The sequence below is a fragment of the Polypterus senegalus genome, chromosome 1 (assembly GCF_016835505.1).
Source record: "Polypterus senegalus isolate Bchr_013 chromosome 1, ASM1683550v1, whole genome shotgun sequence".
Taxonomy (NCBI): domain Eukaryota; kingdom Metazoa; phylum Chordata; class Cladistia; order Polypteriformes; family Polypteridae; genus Polypterus; species Polypterus senegalus.
The window spans coordinates 61,923,906-61,950,945 of NC_053154.1; the positions used below are offsets into that span (position 1 = coordinate 61,923,906).

Genomic DNA, 27,040 nt, shown 5'->3' on the forward strand with positions numbered 1-27,040 from the left:
TCACTGAAGGATTTTGCCTTGTGCAGATCAGTAAGCTGTTTAGGTACCCATCTTCTGCAGACTTTATAGCCACTCCAAGTCATCATGTAGTATGGCATGTGCAGATCCATAGCTGCTACTGTATTTAAATGTGCAGCCACCGCGAACAATGTTATCTGTCAGTCTTCTCTGATGTAGGCATTTGCTATGTCAATATGGGCGTGTGTGTGCGATGTTAACAGTTGATCAGATCGAGCTTTGTCTGTTACACTTGTTATTCATGTGTTAAACCTTTCTACACATTCATAAAGTTTACATTGAGTCATGCAGTTTTCACTTTCGTACTGAACAAGCATCCTTCAGTAAATTTCAGCAGGTTTCACTTCCTCTACCCAACACTGTTCAGCAATGATCCAGTCCCTCAGCGGATCATCGATCTTCATTTGACCTTGGCCTTAACTAGACTAATGGCAGGGTACTGTGTTATCTGTGTCTGGACTATTCATAAGCCATTGCAAATGTGTTGTATTGTGAATTGTTTCCATCTGTTGCTGTATAATTTTCAAATTGCCTTTACTTTTTGCTTTCTTTATCCTTATATATATATATATATATATATATATATATATATATATATATATATATATATATATATCTATATCTATATATATATAGATATAGATATAGATATAGATATAGATACAGATAGAGAGAGAGAGAGAGAGAGAGAGAGAGAGAGGTACTGTATTAAATACTTACCACTGTGACAATAGTTAATTTATCCCAATATACCCTGTCACACACTCGGCAAAGAGCCATAGCAAGGTTTGGGGCAGCCACCCGTATATTATTTCCTAGCTACAAAATTGAAATAAGTGGTAGCACTGATGTGCACAAATTGGAGTCCAAAACAGAACTGAGGGAATAGGGGAAAGGTGGATACTTTTAAAGGCCAGTAAAGGAAGTGAGGTCAAAGGGGTCGGAACTGGAAGGGTCTTCATCAAGTTCAGAAGTGACATTAACAGGGCCAGGCAGAATTTCCCGTGGATGGTCGGCAGAAAAGCAAGAAAAAGAATCAGTGCACTCTGCCACAGTCCAGTCTGGCTCAGAGTTACCCTCATTCAAGCCCTTGAGCTGCCTCTGCACGTGTGTGACAACCCCAATATGCATGGTTTTAAACTGTGCAGATTTCACTTTTGTACTTGTACACCCATTTTCAGGGTGTCTCTAAATATTTTTTAATTTCACAGTGCCATTTTGATTTGGTCATTTTCTTTTCAGTGCCATGTTGGTTGGGGCTGAATCTGTCATTTTCTAGTAATGTCACCCTAATCTCATGATGTCATTGGTCATGGGGTATTTAAAATGCTGGCACACAATTCCCTTTGTCCATAGTTTCTCTATTTAATACTAAAAGATCTTTGTGTGAATTAGCTATTCTAAAGATGTCTAGGGAATCAGGACTTTGTATGCATTTTAGTATTATGAACTTGATTAGTTCCTTCCAACTTTTTGGCACTGACCTATTATGTGTATCTCCTAGCCTTTTATTTTCATTCTTTTTTTTATTTTCATTCAGGCACAGTAGACTCAATTTATTCAGAAATATATGATCACAGTTTTGATCTTATTATCACAGAATAAATCCATTGATACAGTGTACTGCCAAAGTAGAAAAAGCAGTAAAATATTGTGAAATGGACCAATAATGCTAGCTAACACTATTAAAAGGTTTTATTTTTCTTCAAAAAATCTTGGATTCTAAACAAACCACACACAACTGTCTAAAATAATTTCTGGTGCTGACATCACATAACTTATGGGGGTCAAAATGGTGATAGCCACATTAAAAATAAATATAATGCTAAACATGTATAATACTTGAAAAAAGAAACAAAACTTATTGAAATGGTACACAAATGAAAACTGTTACAACAGAAAACTCCAAACCATGAAATACAGATATATACAGTAGTATTATCTCAGTTTTAATAGAAATTATATTTAAAGAAGTTATACCTTTGACAGAAAATATTTGACTAGCAATCTCATCACTAGATTCAGATTTAGGTTTTCAATATCTTGTATATATATATATATATATATATATATATATATATATATATATATATATATATATATGTAATAAGTAGAGACTTGAGGCGTGAAAGGTTTGGGGCAGCCACCCGCTTAATTGGTTTCCTGGCTGCAAAGCTTTGAGGACATCATAGTCAAGTTTACACAACAGAGTCCAAAACAGAACTGCCTGCCTAAGCAAGGCAGTGAGCTTTATAGCTCAGAGGGCGGAAATGATGTCGCCCTCTGGGCCGGAACTGGAAGTGACATCACCCTTGGGGCGGAACCGAAGTGACCTCATTCTTGGGGCCGGAACCGGAGGTGGTGTGTCCTTCCTGGAAATGGCGGCTCCTGGTGGGATTTCCGGGTAAGACCTGCAGAGAACTCAGAAAGAGCGTCAGCGCACCCGCCCCTGGGCAGATGTATAAACAGTATTGTCTAAGCCCTTCAGCTGCTTCCCATGCACACGTGTGTGACAAGACTCCCCCCTCAGCCCAGACCCGTCGGGTCGGGCGACCTGCACCGAGAGGTCGTGGGCCCGGAGAGGGCATCGGCGTTGGCATGAAGGGACCCCTGTCGATGAACGAGCGTATATTTGTACTGCTGCAGGTCAAGAAACCACCTCGTGACCCGCGGATTCGACTCCCTGTGAAGGGCCATCCACTTTAAAGGCGCATGATCCGTCACCAGAGTGAACACGCGACCCAAGAGGTAGTACCGCAGCTGCGCCACCGCCCATTTGATCGCCAGAGCCTCCTTCTCCACCGCCGCGTACCTGGTCTCCCGGTCCAACAGTTTCCGCTCAGGTACATAACGGGTGTTCAACACCGTCGGCGCTTTGGCTCAACACGGCTCCCAAGCCTGTGTCCGGCGTCCGTCTGGAGGACAAAAGGAGAGAGAAGTTAGGGGAGATTAAGATAGGTGCTGAAGTCAGAGCCCTTTTTAAGTCACTGAATGCAGCCCCCGCTTTATCAGACCATACCACCGTATTAGGAGCTCTTTTCTTTGTCAAGTCGGTCAAGGGCGCGCTCTCTCGAGAAGCGAGGCACAAACCGGCGGTAGTACCCGCCAAACCGAGAAAGGATTGGACTTGCCGCTTGGTTTTGGACGGGCCAGGCCATTATGGCTTGCAACTTGGAACACTGTGGCCTCACAGTACCCGCCCACTAGGTAGCCCAAATATTTGGCTTCCTCAACCCAAGTAACATTTCTTGGGGTTGATGCGAGCCCGCCTCTCCCAATGTCCGTAATACTGCTGTGACCTGCTGTATGTGCTCCTTCCAGGTGCTGGAATAGATGACAACGCCATCCAGATAGGCAGCACAGAGCGAGTTATGGGGCCGGAGCACTTTGTCCACCAGACGCTGAAAAGTCGCAGGCCCGTGTAACCCGAATGGAAGGACACGATACTGCCAGTGTCCGCTAGGAGTGCTAAACGCGTTTTTCCTTCGGACTCCGTTAAAGGAACCTGCCAGTACCCCTTTGTCATGTCAAGTGTAGTCAAGAATTTGGCTGGTCCCAGTCTCGAGGAGGTCGCCCACGCGAGGCATGGGATAAGCATCAAATCGGAAACTTGGTTGAGCCGACGGAAGTCATTGCAAAACCTCCAACTGCCGTCAGGCTTAGCAATCAAGACGATGGGGCTGGACCAGGGACTACTACTTTCCTCGATCACTCCTAGTGCCAGCATTCGCTTGATTTCCAGTTCCACTTCTACTTTCTTTGCCTCCGGGAGTCTGTAGGGTCGCTCACGGACGATCACCCCGGTCAGTCACTATGTCGCGCAATCAGAGAGGTCCGACCTGGTTGTTCACTTACCACCTCTGGGACCGAGCGGATAGCTGCTTCGAGCTCCTGTCTCTGTCTGGGAGATAGCTGTTCGCGAAATTAAGGGCACTTACTTCCGCGAAGAGAGAGCAGGGCTGTCCGGAGGAGGGATCGGGATCCCTCTCCTTCCACGGTTTCAGCAGGTTTACATGATATATTCGCTCAGCTGGTCGGCGATTGGGCTGTTTCACCAAATAGTCACCAATCCCTTCCTCTCCTTAATTTCAGAGGGGCCTAGCCAATGTGCGAGCAGTTTAGAGTGTGAAGTAGGAACCAATACCATGACGCGATCCCCGGTTGGAACTCCCGAGAGTCGTCGTACACGGTCATACAGGCGGCCTGTGCTGATTGTGCCTCCTCGATATGACTTTTAGTATAGGTCTTATTACATCAAATCTATCGCGCAACTGGGCGATATACTCCAAAATGTTAGTGGAGGGCTGTGCCTCCCCTTCCCAGCCCTCTTTTAAAATATCTAATAAGCCCGGGCTGTCTTCCGTATAGTAATTCAAAGGGAGAGAACCCCGTAGAGGCTTGAGGACTTCCGTAGGCAAAGAGGACAAGGGGAGGAGTTGGTCCCAATTCCTCCCATCCTTGCTGACTACCTTACGTAGCATTTGCTTGAGAGTTTGATTGAATCTCTCCACTAGCCCATCGGTTTGAGGATGATACACCGAGGTTTTTAAATGCTTTATTTTCAGTAACTTGGCAGTCTCCTTGAACGTTTCCGAGGTGAAAGGCGTTCCTTGGTCCGTCAGGACTTCTCTAGGAATGCCCACGCGTGAAAAGACTCCTACTAGTTCCCGTGCAATATTTTTAGTGGTAGCGGCGCAATGGAGCGGCTTCAGGGAATCGGGTTGCATAATCCACGAGGACGAGTATATATTTATATCCTCGGGCTGAGGGCTCCAGGGTCCTACTATATCCACCCCAATCCTGTCAAAGGAACGTCAATAAGGGGAAGGGGAATCAGAGGAGCACGGTCCTTCCTAGGAATTTGCCGCAGTTGACACTCCGGCAGGAAATGCAAAAGCGCGAACCTCCTCATTAATCCCCGCCAAAAAACGGAGCTTAATGCGCTCTAATGTTTTATCGGAGCGAGATGGCCTCCAAGAAGGTGAGAGTGGGCTAACTTCGCAAACCTGCCGCCGTAGGTCCGCTGGACTAGCAACAACTTCCGGACCTTCCCCTCATGTTCAGCAACCCGATACAATAATTCATTATCCATGACAAAGTGAGGTCCCTGTGGCATGGGCAAATGCGTCGTTGGCGTTAACGAGAACCACTGCATTCTTTATGTGCTTCAGAGAGTCGTCATTCCACTGTTCTCTCTTGAAAGAAGCCGGAGTCGCTCTAAACTGAAAGTGCAACTCAGAGAGCGGGTCCGGTCTGACCTCAAGGGCGGAGAATCCTCCTCGCTGCCGGGCGCTAGTGGATGACGTGGTAGCCCGCGGCGGTCCGGGGGTATCTTCGTCACTCTCTTGGCCTACCGCCCACTCCCTGTCGGCTGATTACACGGTGTGGAAGCAGCTTGAGATGAGTCTTTATCATCTATAACGAGGCCAAAAGCTTTTCGGGGAATGCTTTCTAAACTACCGTTACTGTCAGACCAGTCCCGCCCGAGGATTACGGAAGCGGAGGATCCGGTGTACCGCTTCGTAAGCGCGAAGGTTCCTCCGAGACATACGTAACACGGCGGTATTGTACGGCGGATATCTCCGTGTATACATTTTAGACTGGTCTTTTCTTAATCCATTGTTGCGGTAGAACAAAGCGGCGAGCAACGACAGACACGTTACTGCGGAATCAAACAGCGCTGTTACCATATGTCCATTAATAATAAGCTCTCCCGTATGTTTATCCGCCAGGGATTGCTAAGGGCACACAAACAACCCGCCATTGTCCCCTACGGTCCGCCTTGTTCCCGACAGGTCGCAAGCCAGGCGGCCCGGCGACTTCGAACAGGCTCTGGATTGCGTGGAAGGGACTGCTTTAGTGGGACATAACTCCCGGTAGTCCACAAAGCAGCTGTTCTGCCCTCCCAGGTTTCACAGCCGGCCTCTGGGTTTAGGAGCTGTAGCAGCTCGTCCATGAATGGAATTCCCCAGGCCGGCTGGGCAAATTCCTGGGGTAGTGTTGTAGCAGCAAAAACAGGCCACTTGCTGCACTATTTGTAAGGGGCAATCAAATGGCCGTAGCCACTCACCCACCTGTTGCCAGAGAGCCATAGCCTGCTCTGACAGCCCTTTACTGGGTTAAACTCCCAGTTTATATTTCTTTACCTGCCGGCCTGGGGATAACCCATCATTAACAGGGACCTTGGTCCCGATGGGCGGCTCGGCTTTTCTGCCCAGGAAAGCATACTGAGCCACTCGTGTGTTTCCCCAGAAGCCAGCCCACGCCTGTGGGTCCCTCTACCTTCTCCACGAGATGGGTTGGTAGCCCCGGTTATGCTCGTGGAGCAGAGCCTGCACCGTCCTTCCTGACCCCCGCGCACTCCCTGCCCCAAACTCGGCCCGTACTCACCCACCTGGTTCCTTGAAGGTCGTGTCCCGGGTTCTTCAGGGACACCATCCTGCCGACTATGCCACTGTAATAAGTAGAGACTTGAGGCGTGAAAAGGTTTGGGGCAGCCACCCGTTTAATTGGTTTCCTGGCTGCAAAGTGAGGAGGCATCATAGTCAAGTTTACACAACAGAGTCCAAAACAGAACTGCCTGCCTAAGCAAGGCAGTGAGCTTTATAGCTCAGAGGGCGGAAATGATGTCGTCCTCTGGGCCGGAACTGGAAGTGACATCACCCTTGGGGCCGGAACCGAAGTGACCTCATTCTTGGGGCCGGAACCGGAGGTGGTGTGTCCTTCCTGGAAATGGCGGCTCCTGGTGGGATTTCCCGGGTAAGACCTGCAGAGAACTCAGAAAGAGCGTCAGCGTACCCCGCCCCTGGGCAGATGTATAAACAGTATTGTCTAAGCCCTTCAGCTGCTTCCCATGCACACGTGTGTGACAATATACTGTATATATAAAAATCCAACGTCTGTCTGTCCGCTTTTCATGAACAAACTACTTAATGGATTTAGATCGGGGTTTTTTTTTCGATAATTTGCTTGAACATTCCCGTTGATTTTGTGACTTCTTTCATTGTGCTAAAAATTTGCTTGCAGGAACAATATATTCACTGTAATCCGAGACAGAGGCTGCAGGCCGAGGGGAGAGGGAAGTCAGGAGTAGGGAGCTGGGCAGGGCCCTCCTCGCTGTCCTGTTTCACTATGATGCGTGCGGAGCCACGGGGGGACTGCTAGTATATATATATATTTTTTGCTAGGTTACAAGGACTAAACCACAAATGCAAATCAAAGACACGATTTCTGTTTTTCTTTTAGTGGCGAGTTTGAGCTCCCAGTTTCTCACTAGATTTTTTTGTTTGAGTCATAGTTTGGCTGATTTCCTGGGCACACAGCTTTCTTTTAAAGTATTAATTTATCAGAACAAAATGAAAACATCAGAAAGTGAACCTGAATGCATCCCTAACAAAAAAAAACCAATCAGTTATAATTGTCTAAATTAATAACAAGTAGAAATTTAAAATGAATAACAGCATTTCACAAAAGCACACATAGCTCATTTAATAATGGCCAGACATCTTTTCTGATGCAGCAAGCCTGTATCAGGTGCCAATACTGTACATCACTCAGCGTATTCAGGCACAAACCCACCCACCTGATTTGAAGGTGCAGGTTAAGCTGACCCACCTAACCTAAGCAGACCTTTGGAGAATGTGCAAATTGCACACGGGCAGTGACTGGGTCGGGGTTCAAGCTCTGCTAACCACTGTGTCGCTTATTATTTAGAATTATAATTATATATTGTGTAACATTTCTCTGACTATTTATAATCTTATGTGATCAAGGTTTAAAATTATTAATCAAGCAAAACAAAATTCCGAATGAGAGCTCCAGAAAGCACCGCTTTGTTTGTTTCTAGTTATTTCTCGGCTCTTTCTGCCCTAATTAGACTAGAAAAATCTACACTGCCATATACCATAAAGCACAGATTTTACTTATGCATTTATTTATTTTTTTAAAATATCCAGATGGAGAAATGAGTTTTTTTGCTTCATTGCCTGCTGCGAATGCAAATATATAACTAGAAGGAAACAGGAGCAGCATATGACAGGATAATGCGTAATCATTTTAAAATATTGCCACACTGTGCCTGAGTTAAGTGAAGTTCTCAAATGTGTTCTGTGAACCACATTTATTTTTGAATTCTTGAGCCAATTTACATTTTATATGAATTGCTTCCAAAGGTGAAATACAGTTATTTGTATATCACTTTTTCAGTTAGCACATTCTGTATAGGTCTGCCAAAGAAGAAGTTTCCAAAAGCAGTAATCCTAAAGTAAACTAACCTCTTGGAATCCACATGACTTTGGAACATGCAAAGGAAAGACCTGGGCTGACCTACATCAACTGATTGCCTTTCCCTAGCTGTTCTTGGGTATATAAATATAGGTCACTAGCCATGTGCGCCCAACTACGTTGCGCATTTTAAAGTTGTCTGTGAAGGGCTACCTGTTTAAACACGGCTGCCAGTCGTGAACTGGGCCCTTCGTCGCACAGCATTGTGATTTTTTATAAGGGAAACAAAATTAAAAAAGAAAACCCTTGGATATTGATTCGATAGGAACGGCCCACTCGGAATCACTATCCGAATCGTAATTATGTGGTGGTGTAGGAGCCTTTCTGTTTCTGTCCGTTCACAGTCCGTCTCGTTTTCAGGACGCTGTCGTTTCCTCTCACGATGTCTTCTCAACCTTTCTCCAGTCTTGCAGGATGCTTTGTGGCAATCCAAAGAGTAAGGCAATATACACGGAGCAATGGTTATAAAAGGGGACACATAGGTATCCAGGCTCTTTAAAGCATAAATAGAGATCGCTTCATTGACATGTGAGTATGTACAACTGTGAGACGTGCAGCACTCGCCGGCTACAACGTAACAATAATAATTTCCGGAACGTGCTGTCACGTTGTCATTCATTTTACCCACTGTCTTTCTTTCATTCATATGTTACGTAGGCACGTACCTTTTATCTTCGGCAATCTCATTCTCTAACCAGGCCTCAGGAGCTAATCAGCATAACACTGTCCACCACCCCTTTCGTTATTCCGGCACATAGTTGACATCCGTGAGTAACAACAACGTACTAAATTGGAAGGTGGTCTACGCATGCATGAAATTTGCAGACAAACAAAGATCAAGATCTAAATGAAGATCTCTTTAGTTAATTTAAAGCACAACAATTTGTTTAGTTTGAATGTCTGTGTTTTGAGGTGTGACTGGAGTACTACAGTCTTCAGTAGTATAAGCTTGGAGGAGATTCTTAATGCAATACCTATGTTTTAGCTGTCTCTCTACTGCCATCTAGTGCTTCTTCTAATTCATTCAAGGACAAACAAAGATCAAGACCCAAATGAAGATTATATATAGAGATTATTGTCACACGTACATACAAAATGTGTGGCTCAAAGTGCTTTACAAGGAGTTAAAAAACAAAATTTACAATTACTAAAAATATACCGTCTGTCTGTTATTTGAAATGGCTAAGTCTTGCATGTGTCCTCCATTGTGGGTTGGTTTAGTGACATGCTACCTGATATTAAATCTCTATATATAATCTTCATTTGGGTCTTGATCTTTGTCAACAATGTGCTGGAATAACAAAAGGAGTGGTGAACAGTGTTACGCTGATTAGCTCCTGAGGCCTGGTTAGAGAATGAGATTGCCGAAGATAAAAGGTACGTGCCTACGTAACATGTGATTGAAAGAAAGACAGTTGGTAAAATGAATGACAAATTAACAGCACGTTCCAGAAATTATTATTGTTACGTTGTAGCCGGCGAGTGCTGCGTGTCTCACAGTTGTACCATGGCTTGCTCACATGTCAGTGAAGTGATCTCTATTTATGCTTTAAAGAGCCTGGATACCTATGATACCTTTTAATAACCATTGGTCCGTGGATATTGCCTTACTCTTTGGATTGCCACAAAGCAACCTGCGAGATTGGAGAAAGGTTGTGAAGACATTGTGAGAGGAAACGATAGCGTCCTGAAAACGAGACGGACTGTCTGACTTCCATATCATAAGCATCATAATTTCAGATGGGGCTCTTTAAAGTAGGTATGCTGGTACCAATGGACAGTGAATGTTCAGTGCAGAGGGAGAATGGGCAAGACTGAAGATGTAAGTGGTGGTGAATATGGCCTGGCAAACTGACATACAGTAAATGTACCAGGAACAGAAACCTTGTTGTGGTTTCTGGCTGAATTATGAATGGACCAGAAACATAAAAATATGTAGCTAGCACAAGTTCTGCTCACCAGAATGAACCCTTGATGAAGATATTGATGGAGGCAGACATTACTTGTGCCTTGAACAACATATGAAGAATAGAAAAATACCTAGGTAAAGCAATTACTGATAGAGGCAGATCCAAAAATAAGTCACCATAACTTGTCATAAATTGAGCATTGCACCCAACTATTCAACCAAGTAACAAGTAGACATGTTTACAGTGTATGAAGAGTCCTCAACTGGACAATCATTGCCTGTTCTGATTATTCACACTGATATGAAGACCAGAATATGCTGAGCCTCTAGATGCAAATGGTCTGGGGGTGTATCATAAAGGAACAAACTAGGCCCCTTTATATGAGTTGGACAATATTTAAATATCACAGGGTATCTGAATGTCATTGATTAACAGAGGCATTCCTGACTGTAGTGTCAACGGGCTTTTTCGTCAAGATAATGCTCAATTCTACAAGTTGATGGCAAAGTTCTGCAATGCCCTTAGAAACATGACAGTGAATACAATTCATACCATTTGTACTCTTCAGTTACTATATTTTACATATAAATTATGTTTTGAAACCTAAGGAAACCAATCATATCTACTAAAAATACCCCTGTCCCCATCTCTCCATTAACTAAACTCACTTTTTTCTTCAGAAACATTGTTATCACAAATAGAGATTCAGACACTTACTAAATGAAATTTGAATATGCTTAGAAAAAACCAATGATATGCACTTAAAATTCAAAGAAATTAGTTTTTAAAATATCATGTCTTACTGATTTTAAGAGTTGCTTTTCAATAAGTACAAAATAAATCATTAAGACATAAAATGCTGCATGTTATTTAAAACATCAGACATCTTCCCTCACCCATCTAGCATACAGAAGAAGATGACTTAAATTGAAGTTATTACAGTAACATTAAAGAATGATTCTCTAAAACCTTTTAACTGTTCGTTGTAAAGTGAATTTTATTTTCACTGATTTTAAGCAAAACATCACACTATTGTGTTATCACAGAAGGATCAGGATTCTTCCACTTTAGCAAGATAGGAGAACATGCAGGCAGTGCAGGATAATTTACAAAAAATCAATTGTGAATTAATTGAATGTCAATTGAAATTAATGGAATAATCAAGAAATTGGAAAAATGGACGTTCCACCTCTTGATCTAAGGGTACAGCAGTCGAGACAAAATTAGGTTGCTAATAATATAGCAGTACTAATTTGTTTAATTAGTTGTTCAAGTTTTTGTCAAAATTTCATTTACTTTCTTGTAATCTCAGGAAATTATAGGTTCCACAAATATTTTGTTGCTGCAGCTCTTAATTAGAGATATCCAGTGATATGGGGAAATTAATGAATAATTCTACCTTTTACAATAAATTTAACAGGCATAAGCTTAAAATTCGCCTGGAGTCAATTAAGCAGCTTATATGGAATTAACTGGCAGACACTCTGCTTACAGCTGATTATTATTGCTATCACATAATATTTTGCTAACATAGTTCAATTAGGATCAAATTTTTTCTTGAATTCTTGTATACTGCCAAGAAGTCTATTACCATTGATTTTTCGGTAGTAAAGTTCACACATGTTGCCTCTACACTGTGTGCACAATTATTAGGCAAGTGAGTATTTTGACCATATCATCATTTTTAATGCGTATATTCCAACTCCAAGCTGTATTAACTTGAATGCTTATTGGATTTAAGCACGTCAAGTGATGTGTATTTGTGTAATGAGGGAGGGTGTGGCCTAAGGAGATCAACACCCTATATCAAGGTGTGCAGAATTATTAGGCAGCTAGTTTTCCTCAGGCAAAATGGGCCAAAAAAGAGATTTAACTGACTCTGAAAAGTCAAAATTGTAAAAAGTCTTTCAGAGGGATGCAGCACTTTTGGAATTGCTAAGATATTGGTGTGTGATCACAGAACCATCAAACATTTTGTTGCAAATAGTCAACAGGGTCGCAAGAAACGTGTTGAGAACAAAAGACGCAAATTAGCTGCCAAAGATTTGAGAAGAATCAAACGTGAAGCTACCAGGAACCCATTATCCTCCAGTACTTTCATATTCCAGAGCTGCAACCTACCTGGAGTGCCCAGAAGTACAAGGTGTTCAGTGCTCAAAGACATGGCCAAGGTAAGGAGGGCTGAAACCCAACCACCACTGAACAAGAAACATAAGTTGAAACGTCAAAACTGGGCCAAGAAATATCTGAAGACAGATTTTTTTCAAAGGTTTTATGGACCGATGAGATGAGAGTGACTCTTGATGGACCAAATGGATGGACTGTGGATCAGTAATGGCACAGAGCTCCACCCAACGTGGAGGTGGGGTACTGGTATGAGCTGGTATTTTTAAAGATGAGCTAGTTGGACCTTTTGCATTGAAGATGAACTCAAAATCAACTCCCAAACCTACTGCCAGTTTTTCAAGACACTTTCTTCAAACAGTGATACAGGAAAAGACCATGATTTTTATGCAGGCCAATGCTCCATCACTTGCATCGAAGTTCTCCACTGCATGGCCAGCCAGTAAAGGCCTTAAAGATGAAGGAATAATGACATGGCCCCTTCCTCATCTGACCTAAACCCTATCGAGAACTTGTGGGCACTTCTTAAACGCTAGATTTACGGGGAGAAAACAATACACCTCTCTGAAGAGTGTCTGGGAGGCTGTAGTCACTGCTCCACAAAAGCTGATCGTCAACAGATCAAGAAACTGACAGACTCCATGAATGGAAAGGCTTATGACTGTTATTGGAAAGAAGGGTGGCTATATTGGTCATTGATTGATTGATTTATTTTTTTGAAATGTCAGAGATGTTTATTTGTAAATTTTGAGGTGTTTGTTTATTATTCTCACTATAACAGATGAAAATAAACAAGTGAGATGGGAAAATTTTCATTTTTCCTTTAGTTGCATAATAAATCTGCACACTAATAGTTGCCTAATAATTGTGCGACATATGTATTCCCCTGATGATGTTCACACTCACATTTCCGTTGTGAAACATTCAGGTTTCAGGTTTATTAACATTTTGGATTGACTGATAGCACTGTGTTTGTTCCATATTAAAATTAATCCTCAAAAATACAACTTGCCTAATAAATCTGCACTCCCTGTATGTAATCTCATCTCTTCATGCATAAGAGAAGTAACAGAATTTCTCATAAAACAGGCATCTATGGTGACCAATACTGGACAACAGTGAACAATATTACAAAGTCCATGAAAAAATCTAATGTTACTTATCTCACACACTCCGTAAATCAAATCATCCACTTGTTGGCGCACAATGTCCCAATCATATATATTTCTACTAAGATATTAACTATACTACTTTTGGAGAACACTCTTATGAATGAAAACTCATACAAATGCAATTGCACCTTTGAATTGTAAGAGGTTACTAAATTCAAAGTTATAAACAAACTGAGATTCAAAGCTAGAAACTTCCACCCCAAAGATGGCTCAAAAACAAAGTTTTTTGGATAAATCTTTCCTTTTTTTTGAACAGAGCTGGAACAGTACTTTAACCAGATAGGTGTCTTATGTAAAATGGTCACCATGATGTCATGAATCACATGACACATACATCTTATGCTTGGCGACCAATTTGTATCATTCGGACCAGACACATGAAATGCTGGCACTCATGAAAAACAGAAGCATAAGATGGAAGTGCAGCTAAAATGTTAAAATTACAAACTAGCGATAAAATAAAAATAAAACATTATTAACATAACTGCCTGATAATTGCCAAACTTTTCATTTTCTTTCTCCTGTTTCTCCTTTTTATGCAAAAAGTAAATAGTTTCCTAAGCTGTTGCTTTGAATAAAAAACATTTCAATTTCACTTTCATTTTGATTCTCCATTTTATAGTTAAAGGTAATGATTAGATTAGTGTTACTATTTTGTTACTTGCAATTACCATTTTGTTTGCTCTTGGGTACCACCATTCTGAGCAATAGTTGCTACAACGCTTGTGTCTATTGTTAATGTGACACGTCATGGTTTGTGATGTTGCTCACGCAACACTATTTAAGATAGTGGCACATAGAGTTTCGTTATCTGAGATTGTGGATACAGTTCAAAACACTTTCACGGGCACTTTGTCTTAGAATCTTTAGTTAATGCCCTTTCTGACTACATTTTTGGTTTCATACATTGGGCTGTGTTATGACAACTTTTGACTGCCCGGTTTTCACCCCTGCTTATTCTTCATCACTTGGCTCTTCCTTTTTGCTGTTGTCACTGTGCACTTGTTACCGCTGGCAAAAAATAAACCAGTGTGCCAATGTAAAATAAGTTGTATCTCAAAATGTATTGGGTATTAATTAGGTACCATTTTAGAATCATGAGAAAGATTTCCCAAGGTGCATCAAAAGTCTCTGTAACAAAAAAGACATTAAGTGTAAAGTGAGAAGTCTTAATGGAAAAGGATATCGTCATTAACAGTAGTAATGAAAGCTCACCCTTTATTAGTCTGCTTTATTTAAAACAAATAATACTAAAAGATAGTGTATGCAGACATTTTCAAAGAAAATTATAGTGAAGATCCATGTAGGGTACTGTGATATTGAATTGGTTAGTGCTTAGTCACTGTTTTTTGGGCTTTGTACTTGCCATCCTTTTGTAGTTCAAGTTCAAATTTGTTGAGAGCACAGTCAAATTTGCACTTGCATGTCTCTCACAGACGAGTGCGTGTGTTGCAAATGAGTAGTCCCATGGATAAAGCTGACATTGAATCTGGTGGTGTAAGTGTTAATGGGTCTATGTGGATTTTATGGAGTGCTGTAGTTTATTCCCTTATTCTAGAGACGTATATATTAGGCTAACCTACTTTATGTCTGTAAATTGGCCTGCCATGGGCAGACGAGTATCTTTCAATGGACAAGCATTCAATGTAAGCTTTGCTTCTGCCCAGAACTTTATATTCTTGTGATAGGGTTTAGTTGCCCATAATCATGTAATGAAATCCATAGGTTCAAAAATTGTTAATTGAAGAATTACACTTCCATAGTATACATGCTAACATATGATTAATTTCTGATATTGACTGAGATTATAGTTTAGCATGCAGTTTAGCAGTTGCACTGTGCCATTGGGAACAAGCTTGCAGGATTCATGTTTTTTATATTGACTGTGGTGTATGTAAAAAGAGAAAGGGAATGCGACAGGCAATCTAAAAGGCACACTTGCTTCATGTTATTAGAAACAAGATGCCTGGAGAATAAAATAAAATGACCAGGAGATGATAACTTGAGGCAGGAATCATCAAAAAGGGGAAGTCAAGCCAAAGCTAAAAATATCAAGAAAACAGGCAACCAAAATATGTAGCCAAAGTGATAATCAGAGTTCCATGATAAAAAAGAAGTGAACATGGAAACAAAACCTGGCATTAGGGCCTACTTGATAAAGAAATTGTCACTAAGAGATTGAGATTTAAGATGTTTGTCCACTGGGGGATAATGCATAGTGGAACCACCTCGATATTTATGCTGTACATCCTGTGATGTAATTGATACAACAATCATGATCATGTGACGCATGTTATCGCATCATGTAAATTAAGAAGGAAATAGAACAGGAACAAACTACAATTTTGTCAAAATAAATCAAAATGAATAATAAACCTCAAAAACAGATTCTACATAGTATAAAATATATGATAAACTAAAAAATATATGTATGGAAGGTATTAGTTTTTACAGCCTGTTGATTTGAATGCGGGTCTCTGGTGTAATGATCTTCATTTTTATGCTGCTTAGAAATTATTTTCCAGTATTGAATTGTGTCTTTTATATTTTTATACATACTGCATGATATATGTTTATCGTTGTCACCATGATGTTACTCCACTGGTATTTTTACTTTTTGATTTTCTTATGACTGTCACTGTTTTGTTGCATGGGAGCCTGGATACGGTCTTCCTATTTGTTAGCAATGGAATTTTCGCCAATTATGTAATCAGCTTCATTGCATATGACATCACAGTGGCACAGTTATTTAACTGTCGTTGTGGGATGTGTAGCACCCAAGTTTTGGCATTTAAATATTAAAAAGATAAATCCATGTCTAGTAATTTTGTTATTTTTTAGTGTGTTATGGTTTTCCGAGTTTCCTTATTTGTTTTCTAAGATTTTTCGCTTTGATGACTGGTACTGGATGTCTAAACTCTTTCTGGTTTTCTGACGTTTTCACCTCCCATGGTTTTTATTTTTTGTCTCTTGAGTTTGCCTTTGTTCAGAGGAAATAATGGCTACTTCTGATTAAAATGTTTAGTTTTGGAGTCTCTCAGTTTCATCACTTGTTTGGAATCTTTTCAGCTTTAGCTTGTTCGCTGATCTGCACAGTCCCAACATCACATTGCAACAATAGCACTTTGAATTTAACACAATCCAATATGCTTAAAATCTGAAAGTAAAATTAAAACTCTTTTTTTACCAAGCTATTATCATGAATGCTGAAGTAGTCATTGACAAATGACTTTTAATCGATAATATCATTAACTCAATGACCCTGCGGAGCAAAGAGAGTCCAAGAGAGCATTGGATGGCAGTAAACCTAAATTATTAGGGACTTATGATTAAGGGTTTGGGCTGAATCATTTTAATGAGTGTAGAAATGCTATTTAGTTGTTAGGCAGAGTATGAGCGTTTGCCTTTCTGTGTTGATTCCTAGTAGCATAATTCATTTGAGGCCCACTAGTCTATAGTTGTATAGAATGAGTAATGCAGATAAAGAAATGTCCAGTGGAAGCATAAACTACAATCCTGATGATGTTTCTTTTTGTTAGTTGAAGAAAAGAAGAGTCACAATTCCACTTCAATCAGAATAATGGAATATACTGTATACTGTAGGACACTGTCTTGCTCAGATAATCTTATTTAATAATTTTATATTAGCTATTCAATCATTATTGTCTTCTTTTTGTTTCAGATCAAGGAAATTATGAAACATCCGCATTTGCAGCATTACCACAAGACCAAGTTACACCAATAGGAAAATCCAATTTCTTGACCTCATTATTGTTAGCAGAGGATGAACCTGTTTTAAATTACAAATCAGAGACTTCTGAGCCATTAGGAAGCACAGCAGAGATAAACAGAAGTGAAACTTCAACATTCCAGTCAATTCTATCTTGGTTAACAAATTCAGAAACTGTACCACAGTTGCCTGCATTAATGCAGTCTGCAGATTCAATCATCCAAAGCAATGGAAGCCAAACAGCTCAGCTGCCGCCAGATGAACGGACCTTAGCATCTGAAGATATTGTTGCAGCCGTAAACAGCTCTGCATCTGGTTCAGGTTTGGCAATAAACCCCATCCTTTATGACAAAGCCCAGTCAGACCCATCAGTTGTGTTGTCACTGCCATCTTTGTTAACATCATCAGTGACATCCCCCATGTCTAACATTCCATCCAAAACTGATAGCTTGATCAGTTCTCCATTGTCATCATTTCCTACATTGATAACTACATCAGTTCATCCTAACCAAACCATTACTCTAGACCAAGCAAATATGACAACCAGTGAAGTGCCTTCTGCAGCAAATACTATTTCAAGAAACATATCTTTTCAGGCCGAGATAGTCAGCAGTACAACACAATCAGTTAATATGGTGACTCCTTCTTCAAACTTAGCCACGCCAGTGCCAAATATATTTTTTACCAACACCTTTCCATCTAATGTGACCAGTGGAGGATTACCAGTTACCAATGCGACTATGTTTACAGATGCCTTCCAAACAGATGGATCTACTCTGGTGTTAAGTACACCAGATATGGCAAGTCCTCTTTTTCCAAACGAAAGTACAAGCAGCATAAACACCAGAACATCAACATCAAACCCAGTTTCTGGATCATTGATGTCATCTATGCCAGGAGTCGTGAATGTGTCTGGTAACATACATTCATCAATGGAAAGCACTACTGTGGCTTCTACACTCAAGGTGTACAACACAAATGCTCCTGTATCTTCAGCAGCGTATACAATAATTGAAAGCCCCAACACTCTGCCTGATGTGTTTATTTCCAGCTTATCAACGGACCATGAAAAGATGACAACTGTATCAGAACTCTCAACTTCAGAAAATGTAATTAGAACATCGCCAGAAATTGCTCAGAACACACCTACAGTTTCATCAGCCCCATTTACCTCCACGTCTGGGAATTTTACATCACTTGATGTGTCTAGCAGAGTTTCTACCTCAGGACTGTCATCTTTTGTGACAACATCTTCAACAGTAAGTTCATATGGTACCACTAGTAATGAAGTCACTGGTTTACATTTTACAGAGTCAGCCAATAACTTTTCAGTGTCACCCACCACTACTGTGGCTCCTCAACTCTCATCTTTGACCAGAAATTTTGAAACAGGCACCAGCAATTTTATTACTAATATTGGAGATACTATAAATGTAACATTTACTGCTGAGAATGAAACAAAGCTTCCTGTTTCAGATTCTACAATTACTGAAACCAATATGTTTTCATTTCATTCATCTGCTGTAACATCTAATGTAAATCCTTCTTCAGGAACACTTACTGTGCCAACATATGTGTCATCCAAATCGGCAAACACTGATATGGATATTATCAGTACTGGAATAATTTGGTCGAACTCTACAGAATCTCAGGTTCCAAGCACCCAGAGCAATGTACAACCATCAAGCGAAGTTTCATCATCTACTGTTATAGTTTCAGAAAATACCAATATAACCTATAATAGCCTAATATCTACAGAAATACGCTCAGTTACACCAGAGTTTACAAGGTTTACTGGAGAATATCCTAATGGGTCTTCTGTATCTTCCACTCCACTGCCTTCCAGAACTACTGATGTCAGGTCTTTGAACAGCACAACCACTTCTAGCTCTGTTGTGACTAGTGCCAGATATGAAAATTCAACAGAAATGTCTCAGTCCCACACTAATAGTACATTACCACTTACACCCTTTTTAAATTTTACAACTATAGTCACCATGAACGAGTCAACAACCTTTTCAGGATTTGTTTCAACAGAATCTGCTGGCATAAATAATCAAAGTGACTATTCCATGAGCACAGAATCTGTAAATTACTCATCTTCTATTACGTCCCAGCAATCCACAACATTTTTAACATCATCATCAGATCTACATATAACTAATACCACGCCAACAGATCAATATGAAAATTTCACTTCTTTTCTACCTTTAAATTCTACAGGTTCAGTCAGTATGAACACCTCTATCACTTTTTCAAGTTTTTATACTACACAGATTTCAAGCACAGATAATCAAACTGACTATTCTGTGAGCACCTTCACCCCATCAGAATCCATAAATGTCTCCTCTTCTAGCACCCCCCAGGAATCAACAACATTTATAACATCATCATCAGAGAAGAATGGAACCAACACCACATCTATAGAACAGTCTGAATTTACCACTTCTATGCCATCATCAGATATCACAAGTCCTTACACTATGAGCAGCACAAGCGTTTTTACAAATCAAACTGCTATTACCAATAATGAAACTAACTACTCCACAAGCACCTTTACCTCATCGGAATCCATAAACGTCTCCTCTCCTAGCACCCCCCAGCAATCAACAGCATTTATGACATCATCATCAGAGAAGAATGGAACCAACACTACATCTGTGGAACAGTCTGAATTTACCACTTCTTTACCATCAAGTTCTTACACTATGAGCAGCTCAAGCTTTTTTACAAATCAAACTACTGTTACTAATAATGAAACTAACTACTCCACAAGCACCTTTACCTCATCAGAATCCATAAACTCCTCCTCTCCTAGCACCACCCAGCAATCAACAACATTTATGACATCATCATCAGAGAAGAATGGGACCAACACCACATCTGTGGAACAGTCTGAATTTACCACTTCTTTACCATCAAGTTCTTACACTATGAGCAGCTCAAGCTTTTTTACAAATCAAACTACTGTTACTAATAATGAAACTAACTACTCCACAAGCACCTTTACCTCATCAGAATCCATAAAATCATCCTCTCCTAGCACCACCCAGCAATCAACAACATTTATGACATCATCATCAGAGAAGAATGGGACCAACACCACATCTGTGGAACAGTCTGAATTTACCACTTCTTTACCATCAAGTTCTTACACTATGAGCAGCTCAAGCTTTTTTACAAATCAAACTACTGTTACTAATAATGAAACTAACTACTCCACAAGCACCTTTACCTCATCAGAATCCATAAACTCATCCTCTCCTAGCACCACCCAGCAATCAACAACATTTATGACATCATCAGAGAAGAATGGGACCAACACCACATCTGTGGAACAGTCTGAATTTACCACTTCTTTACCATCGTCACATATTACAAGTCCTTACACTATGAGCAGCTCAAGCTTTTTTACAAATCAAACTGCTGCTACCAGTAATCAAACTGACAACACCACAAGCACCTTTACTCCATCTGAATCTTTAAACTTTACTTCTTCCAGTACACAATTACCAACTTTTGTGACATCATCATCAGAAGTGAATGGCACCAACAGTACCCCTCAGACAAAAACCAGTCATTATTTCTCTACTGCCAGCAACTTGACAACAAATTCATCTGAGTCAACTTTCACATCGACAGAGGTTGCCAGTTCATCTGTTGCTCAGTCTTTTACTAGCATTGCAAATAATCAGTCTGTAACTTCAGAAATATCAAACACATTACATAGTTTCTCCTCTACTGTCCCCTCATTTTCTGCTTCTACTCAGATTTCTTCATTTAACACACATTCCACTGAGCATGCCTTCACAACATCTTCCCATACATTGTCAACGACATTAACTTCAACTAATTTAATGACTACGAATTCTACCCATTCTCTCATTACAGAAGAAAAGACAACTTCAGCCCCATCATCCACTTTCACGTCCAAGTTATCGGAAGGAACGTCTGCAAACAACAGGACAGTAGCACCAACTATCATGTCATCTTTAACGACAAAGAGCACAGTTACACCCACTCCATTCATTTCAACTCGCACAACACTTGAAGTGAGCACGTCACATACACTTTCCAGCACTACTAGAAGGCCTACTACCACTTTAACTAGCACAAAACACCCAACAATTGTTTCCACCACAAAAGTTGATCATAACACAGTAACAGTAAGTTCTACGGAAGTAGCTACATCAACAGAATCTTCAAAGACATCTTCCTCTCCATCAATAACAAAAACAGCTGCTTTGACGTCTATGATTACAGTACCACCTCAGACAACAAGAGGCACGGCTACTCCTCTTCAAAACATAACAGAAAGCCTCATTTCTACCACTGCATTGCCTCAGGTGGAATGTAATATAACTGAAAGAATCTGGGTGAAAACAGGTATGTATTTACAATTACCCTATAAAACTTGCACATTACATTATTATATTACATATATTGTAAAGCACTTTGAGCTACATTTTTTTTTGTATGAAAATGTGCTATATAAATAAATGTTGTTGTTGTTATATAATATTTACTTATCATACCAGAGTAATGAATGCAGGATTATAGCATGTCTTTTTTAATAGCTGTGCTTATTTGACCTTTAATAAGGTTTAAAGGAATGCTCCACCCAAAAATTTTAATCTTATGTTTTCAAGAACAATGGTGAGAAGAATGTTTATTATATAATAGGAGCCAAAAATGATGAATGCTATAAAAAATACAAAAATGTTTGAATTGAAGACCCGCTTCCCCTCCTCATTCATTGGTTAAGAATCCTGTAGCTAAGAAAGTCCTTCCCATGAACATTTAGTTTTTGTTTTGATGTGTGCTGATTATTCTAGAAGCATATTTTTATCATTATTTTAGCAAAAAAGCATGCTTTTTGCATGTTTTAAGCACACAATTGGATCACTGACTTGTGAATTATGTGACATGAGTAACCTGAGATTTTGTTTTTCTTTTTTCGATGGACATTTTTCACATCATTTGTCATTGTACAGCATTGGTCACTCTAGACATCTATTATAATGTAACTTTTTAAATTACATTTTGCATGAAAATGTGAGATTACATTTTTTTCTTAGCCACCACAAAAAAGTACATGGAATAAGTAAAATATTTAAGAATGCCATTTTTGTGTGGAGTATTCCTTTAAAATATAAACATATTTGTTTTGTGACAGCAATCTAAATGGTGTAAAAATCACCTTTGTTTGTTGCATTACTAGGCTTGCTGAGGTTTGCGTTAGCTATTTCAATAACCAATAAATTAGCCATTTTGATGTTGTTTATTTCAGATAACAATGACCACACTGAGGTGGTGTGATTCATCAGTATAAGACATATTTCTTAATTTGCATATGGCTAGTAGATGTTAACACGTCAAGTTTTTATCAAAAGAATAGCAGTGACAGTGTGTCGGGCCAGTGGTTATTATGGGTATTTCATAGCTCCAGGAGACTAGATTTGAATCATGGCTCATACACTGAATTTCCTTTTATTATTGTGTTTGTAAGTATACTAAGTGTTATGTCCATTTTGATCAAGCAGGATTAAGAGAGATTAAAAAATCTATCAGGGAAGATTAAAAGGTAAACTGTGCAGAGTAGTCAGAAAATAGCAGAGATAAACACACTGAAAGACATGAACTGACAAACAAATTTACAGGGTAAAACAAATTCAAAATTTCAAAACATCAGACAGCATAAACTCATTTAACTCTTTAATATGAATTGCTAAAGAAACTGGATTCTTTTTATATTCATTCCTGTCTATTATAAAAAAAAATCTTGCAGCGAGACATGATCTTTTGAAGAGAGACAGAGAGACACTTTCACGTCCTGCGAGACAGACAAGTCACTTCATATTTACATCCTTTGGAAGCAAGTCCCGCGATACACATGCAGAGCAGATTAGAGATAACGGAAGTAGGAAAATTCAAAAGTCTCAAAAAAATGAGAGTAAAGATTGCATTAGCACAAACAAATGGAAAATATTACTCGGTGGAATAACGGAACAGCAAAAACAGATCGCATAGTGTTTGAGGATGTCTGGGGAATAAGAGAGACAAGGCAGTGAGACAAAAGAACAGGTGCTGTACAGGCTTTTAAATGATCGACGCACAGCACCACATGCCATGGCACGGCAGCAGGAGCAAGCCAGCAACTGACCGAGCAAAGAGGAGGTAAAAAAAAGTATTTCTTTCCCATTGTATCACCATTTAAGAGGGGTTTTAAAGAAGCGACTGCGTCTCCTTGGGGTGCCTTCAGCCCCCCTCTTCACAACAGCGTGTAGCTGTTGCAGCTGGTGAGCGAAGCAAGCAGAGGAAAAAGCCCCCTAGTGTACAATAAAGAAAGTTTTGAAACATATAAAGAAGCTGCCCATCATTATGTAAGATGGCTGCAAAGACAGCCACCATTCATCCATCCTTTCATCCATCCATCCATTCTCTTCCGCTTATCCGAGGTTGGGTCGTGGGGGCAGCAGCTTGAGCAGAGAGGCCCAGACTTCCCTCTCCCTGGCCACTTCTTCTAGCTCTTCCAGGGGAATCCCGAGGCATTCCCAGACCAGCCAGGAGAAGTAGCCCCTCCAGCGTGTCCTGGGTCTTCCCCGAGGCCTCCTCCTGGTTGGATGTGCCCGGAACACCTCACCAGGGAGTCATCTAGGAGGCATCCTAATCAGATGCCTGAGCCACATCATCTGACTCCTCTTAATGTGGAGGAGCAGCGGCTCTACTCTGAGCCCCTCTCGGATGACTGAGCTTCTCACCATATCTTTAAGGGAAAGCCCAGACACCCTGTGTGGAAATTCATTTTAGCCGCTTGTATTTGCAATCTCATTCTTTCGGTCACTACCCATAGCTCATGACCATAGGTGAGGGTAGGAACGTAGATCGACTGGTAAATTAAGAGCTTTGCCTTATGGCTCAGCTCCTTTTTCACCACGACAGACCGATGCAGAGCCCGTATCACGGTGGACGCCGCACCGATCCACCTGTCAATCTCCATTCTTCCCTCACTCGTGAACAAGACCCCGAGATATTTGAACTCCTCCACTTGAGGCAGGATCTCGCTCCCAACCCTGAGAGGGCACTCCACCCTTTTCCAGCTGAGGACCATGGTCTTGGATTTGGAAGTGCTGATTCCCATCCCAGCCACTTCACACTCAGCTGAGAACCGATACAGAGAGAGCTGAAGATCACGGCCTGATGAAGCAAACAGGACAACATCATCTGCAAAAAGCAGTGACTCAATCCCGAGTCCACAAAACCGGATCCCCTTAACACCCTGGCTGCGTCTAGAAATTTTGTCAATAAAAGTTATGAACAGAATCGGTGACAAAGGGCAGCCCTGGTGGAGTCCAACTCTTACTGGAAACGAGTTTGACTTACTGCCGGCAATGCGGACCAAACTCTGACACTGGTTCTACAGGGACTGAACAGCCCTTATCAGGTAGTCCGGTATTCCATACGCCCAGAGCACCCCCCACAGGATTCCCCGAGGGACACGGTCGAACACCTTTTCCAAGTCCACAAAACACATGTAGACTGGTTGGACAAACTCCCATGAACCCTCCAGGACCCTGCTAAGGATGTAGAGCTGATCCACTGTTCCACAACCACGTTGAAAACCACACTGTTCCTCCTGAATCCGAAGTTTGACTATCCAACGGACCCTCCTCTCCAGAACCCCCACCATCTTCACAAAATTGAAGTGATTGGGATATCACTGCAATGAACAGTAGAATAAGCAAAAATAAGGACAAAACAACAATATTTCACTTCCTGAATTGTGACAACTGGCACCTGTAAACCCTACGCTGCCTGGACAGCTTATGGCCCTTAGGATTAGCTTTGTGTAACAGATCATTTCTAAATAGAAAACCTTCCAGAATTGTTCCTTCTTTTCATTCTAACAATGTAATTTAGGTAAATCTCCACATACCAGGTATCCTGGTTACATCAGTCAAGGATGCATGGCTAAGTTAAGACAATATTCAAGAACATATTTTCAGATTTGTCGGATTCAAAAACATACATTACTGCCTCACGTCACGTATGGCCACTAGTGTTGATTGGCAAAATTCACCAAAGCGTTTTCATAGAGAATATATTGGGTTTGCTGGTAACCTTGTTTGCTGAAATTTGACCTGAAAATTTACATGAGGCTGGCTTAAGCAAACTTTTTTTTCCCAGCGCCTCATGATGCTTTGTGAGGCCAGTATGACATCATAGAGTTGTTGCAGCCCATGCTGGATGGAGATGTCTTTATCTGATTTGTACTACTTGCCCAGAACATTCACACATGCGTACTGTAAGTGTAACGGACTAGAATTCAGTGTTTTAAAGAAAAGGCTAATTTCCTTGATAGCTATCTATTGGGCATAAATATTTACCTGTCTTGCAAAAGAGTCACCTTCTTTTAATAATCAGACTGCTTTGATAAGTGCCTCATCCAAATACAATATTGTGATACAGAACTATCTACTTCCTTTGAAAATTAACGAGTTCTAGGGACATTGGTTTCTAATCAGGTACTTCTTGCTAGCTGACAACAATACTATTGTTGAACCAAAGTAAATGTGTTTATACTATTGTTCTGCAGAGGAAATTGGCGTGAACCATTGTTTCACTGACTGTTATGTTGATCTATGCAGAGATTGAAGCATTTATATATTTATGGGTAAGCGATAATAGAGTAGAGCAGAGAAGTATGGTCTGAGACTTGTGACTGCTGCCTGCTTCTTTTATGCTTTTTCACCATATCGCTGTGGCTACACCCTATAGCAACAGTGGCTTGTACCTGGCCCAGAGTTCTCTAGGCCTGAGGCTGGTAACATAAGCGTACTCAACCTAGTACTTTATAGTCGTGCCTGATCTGCTGTAATAGCGAATAACTTACAGTGTGTACAAGAATGCCACTACCTGGCTGGTATTCCAGTTGGATTTGTGGCCCACGTGTGTTAGAAAAAACTATGTTATACAACATTACACTTTATGGCACGACCCAATTTGAACTTCACATATGGATACACAACTTGCAGTATTTTTAATTGACGGCTGCATTAGTTGACCATAATGAAAATACTTTGTTGTTCTGCATAGGTTCATTATACATTGTGTCTTTACTGCTGAATGAGGCATGTAGCACTGATCGGGTAGTGATAGGGACAGCACGCCTGAGTATCTAAAGCTGATAGGAGCTCAGAAGACGCAGAGAGAGATAAAGAACTCAATGAGGCTCAGTGCTGCAGATGTCAGTACTGCTGCCTCACTGCTCAGGTCACATTTTTGACTGCAAGCATCTGTCCAGCAGATGATTCCTGAGGCCACAGGGACACTTAACAGACCATTGCACCATTATACTCTGTTCAAAACCTGTTTAGTTTCTGTTTCCTCACTGACTTCAATGCATTTATCTGAACTGGCTGAAATTCCTGAACCATTTTTGGCCAAACTCAAGGCAACGCAAATTTAGTAAGGTTTGTTCATCACTAATGGCCACATCTGAAAAAAATGACAGTATATTTCACAATAGCCTGTTTGGTAAAATACAAAACAAATGATTTACCAACAAGTAAAAGAGACGTTTATGAAAATCTGCTTACAAATACATTAGTCATGAACTTTGAAAGCAACAGCATGTGCAGTAAAGGCACAGGTACCCACAATAATAACTTATTTCCTTAAAATGCTTATTGCAAAACACAGTTTGCAGAGACTGGAGACTCTACTGGGTGCATCAGGTGCTTGTCCATTTATACTGGGCTAAATTAGAGTTGTCAGACAACTTAATATACTTGACTTTGGAT

General features: G+C 40.6%; 1 protein-coding gene across 2 annotated transcripts in view; it reads left to right on the plus strand.

Moving 5' to 3' along the window:
- The window catches only part of LOC120526604 (UPF0606 protein KIAA1549L-like), a 339,744-nt gene that overhangs the window by 150,475 nt on the left and 162,229 nt on the right, over positions 1 to 27,040 (plus strand). For both annotated transcript variants that reach the window (XM_039749775.1, XM_039749769.1), the window contains exons 2-3: positions 17,190 to 17,558; positions 21,129 to 21,623. In XM_039749775.1, the coding sequence (XP_039605709.1) occupies positions 17,190 to 17,558; positions 21,129 to 21,623 (864 nt within the window). The remainder of the gene's footprint in view (positions 1 to 17,189; positions 17,559 to 21,128; positions 21,624 to 27,040) is intronic.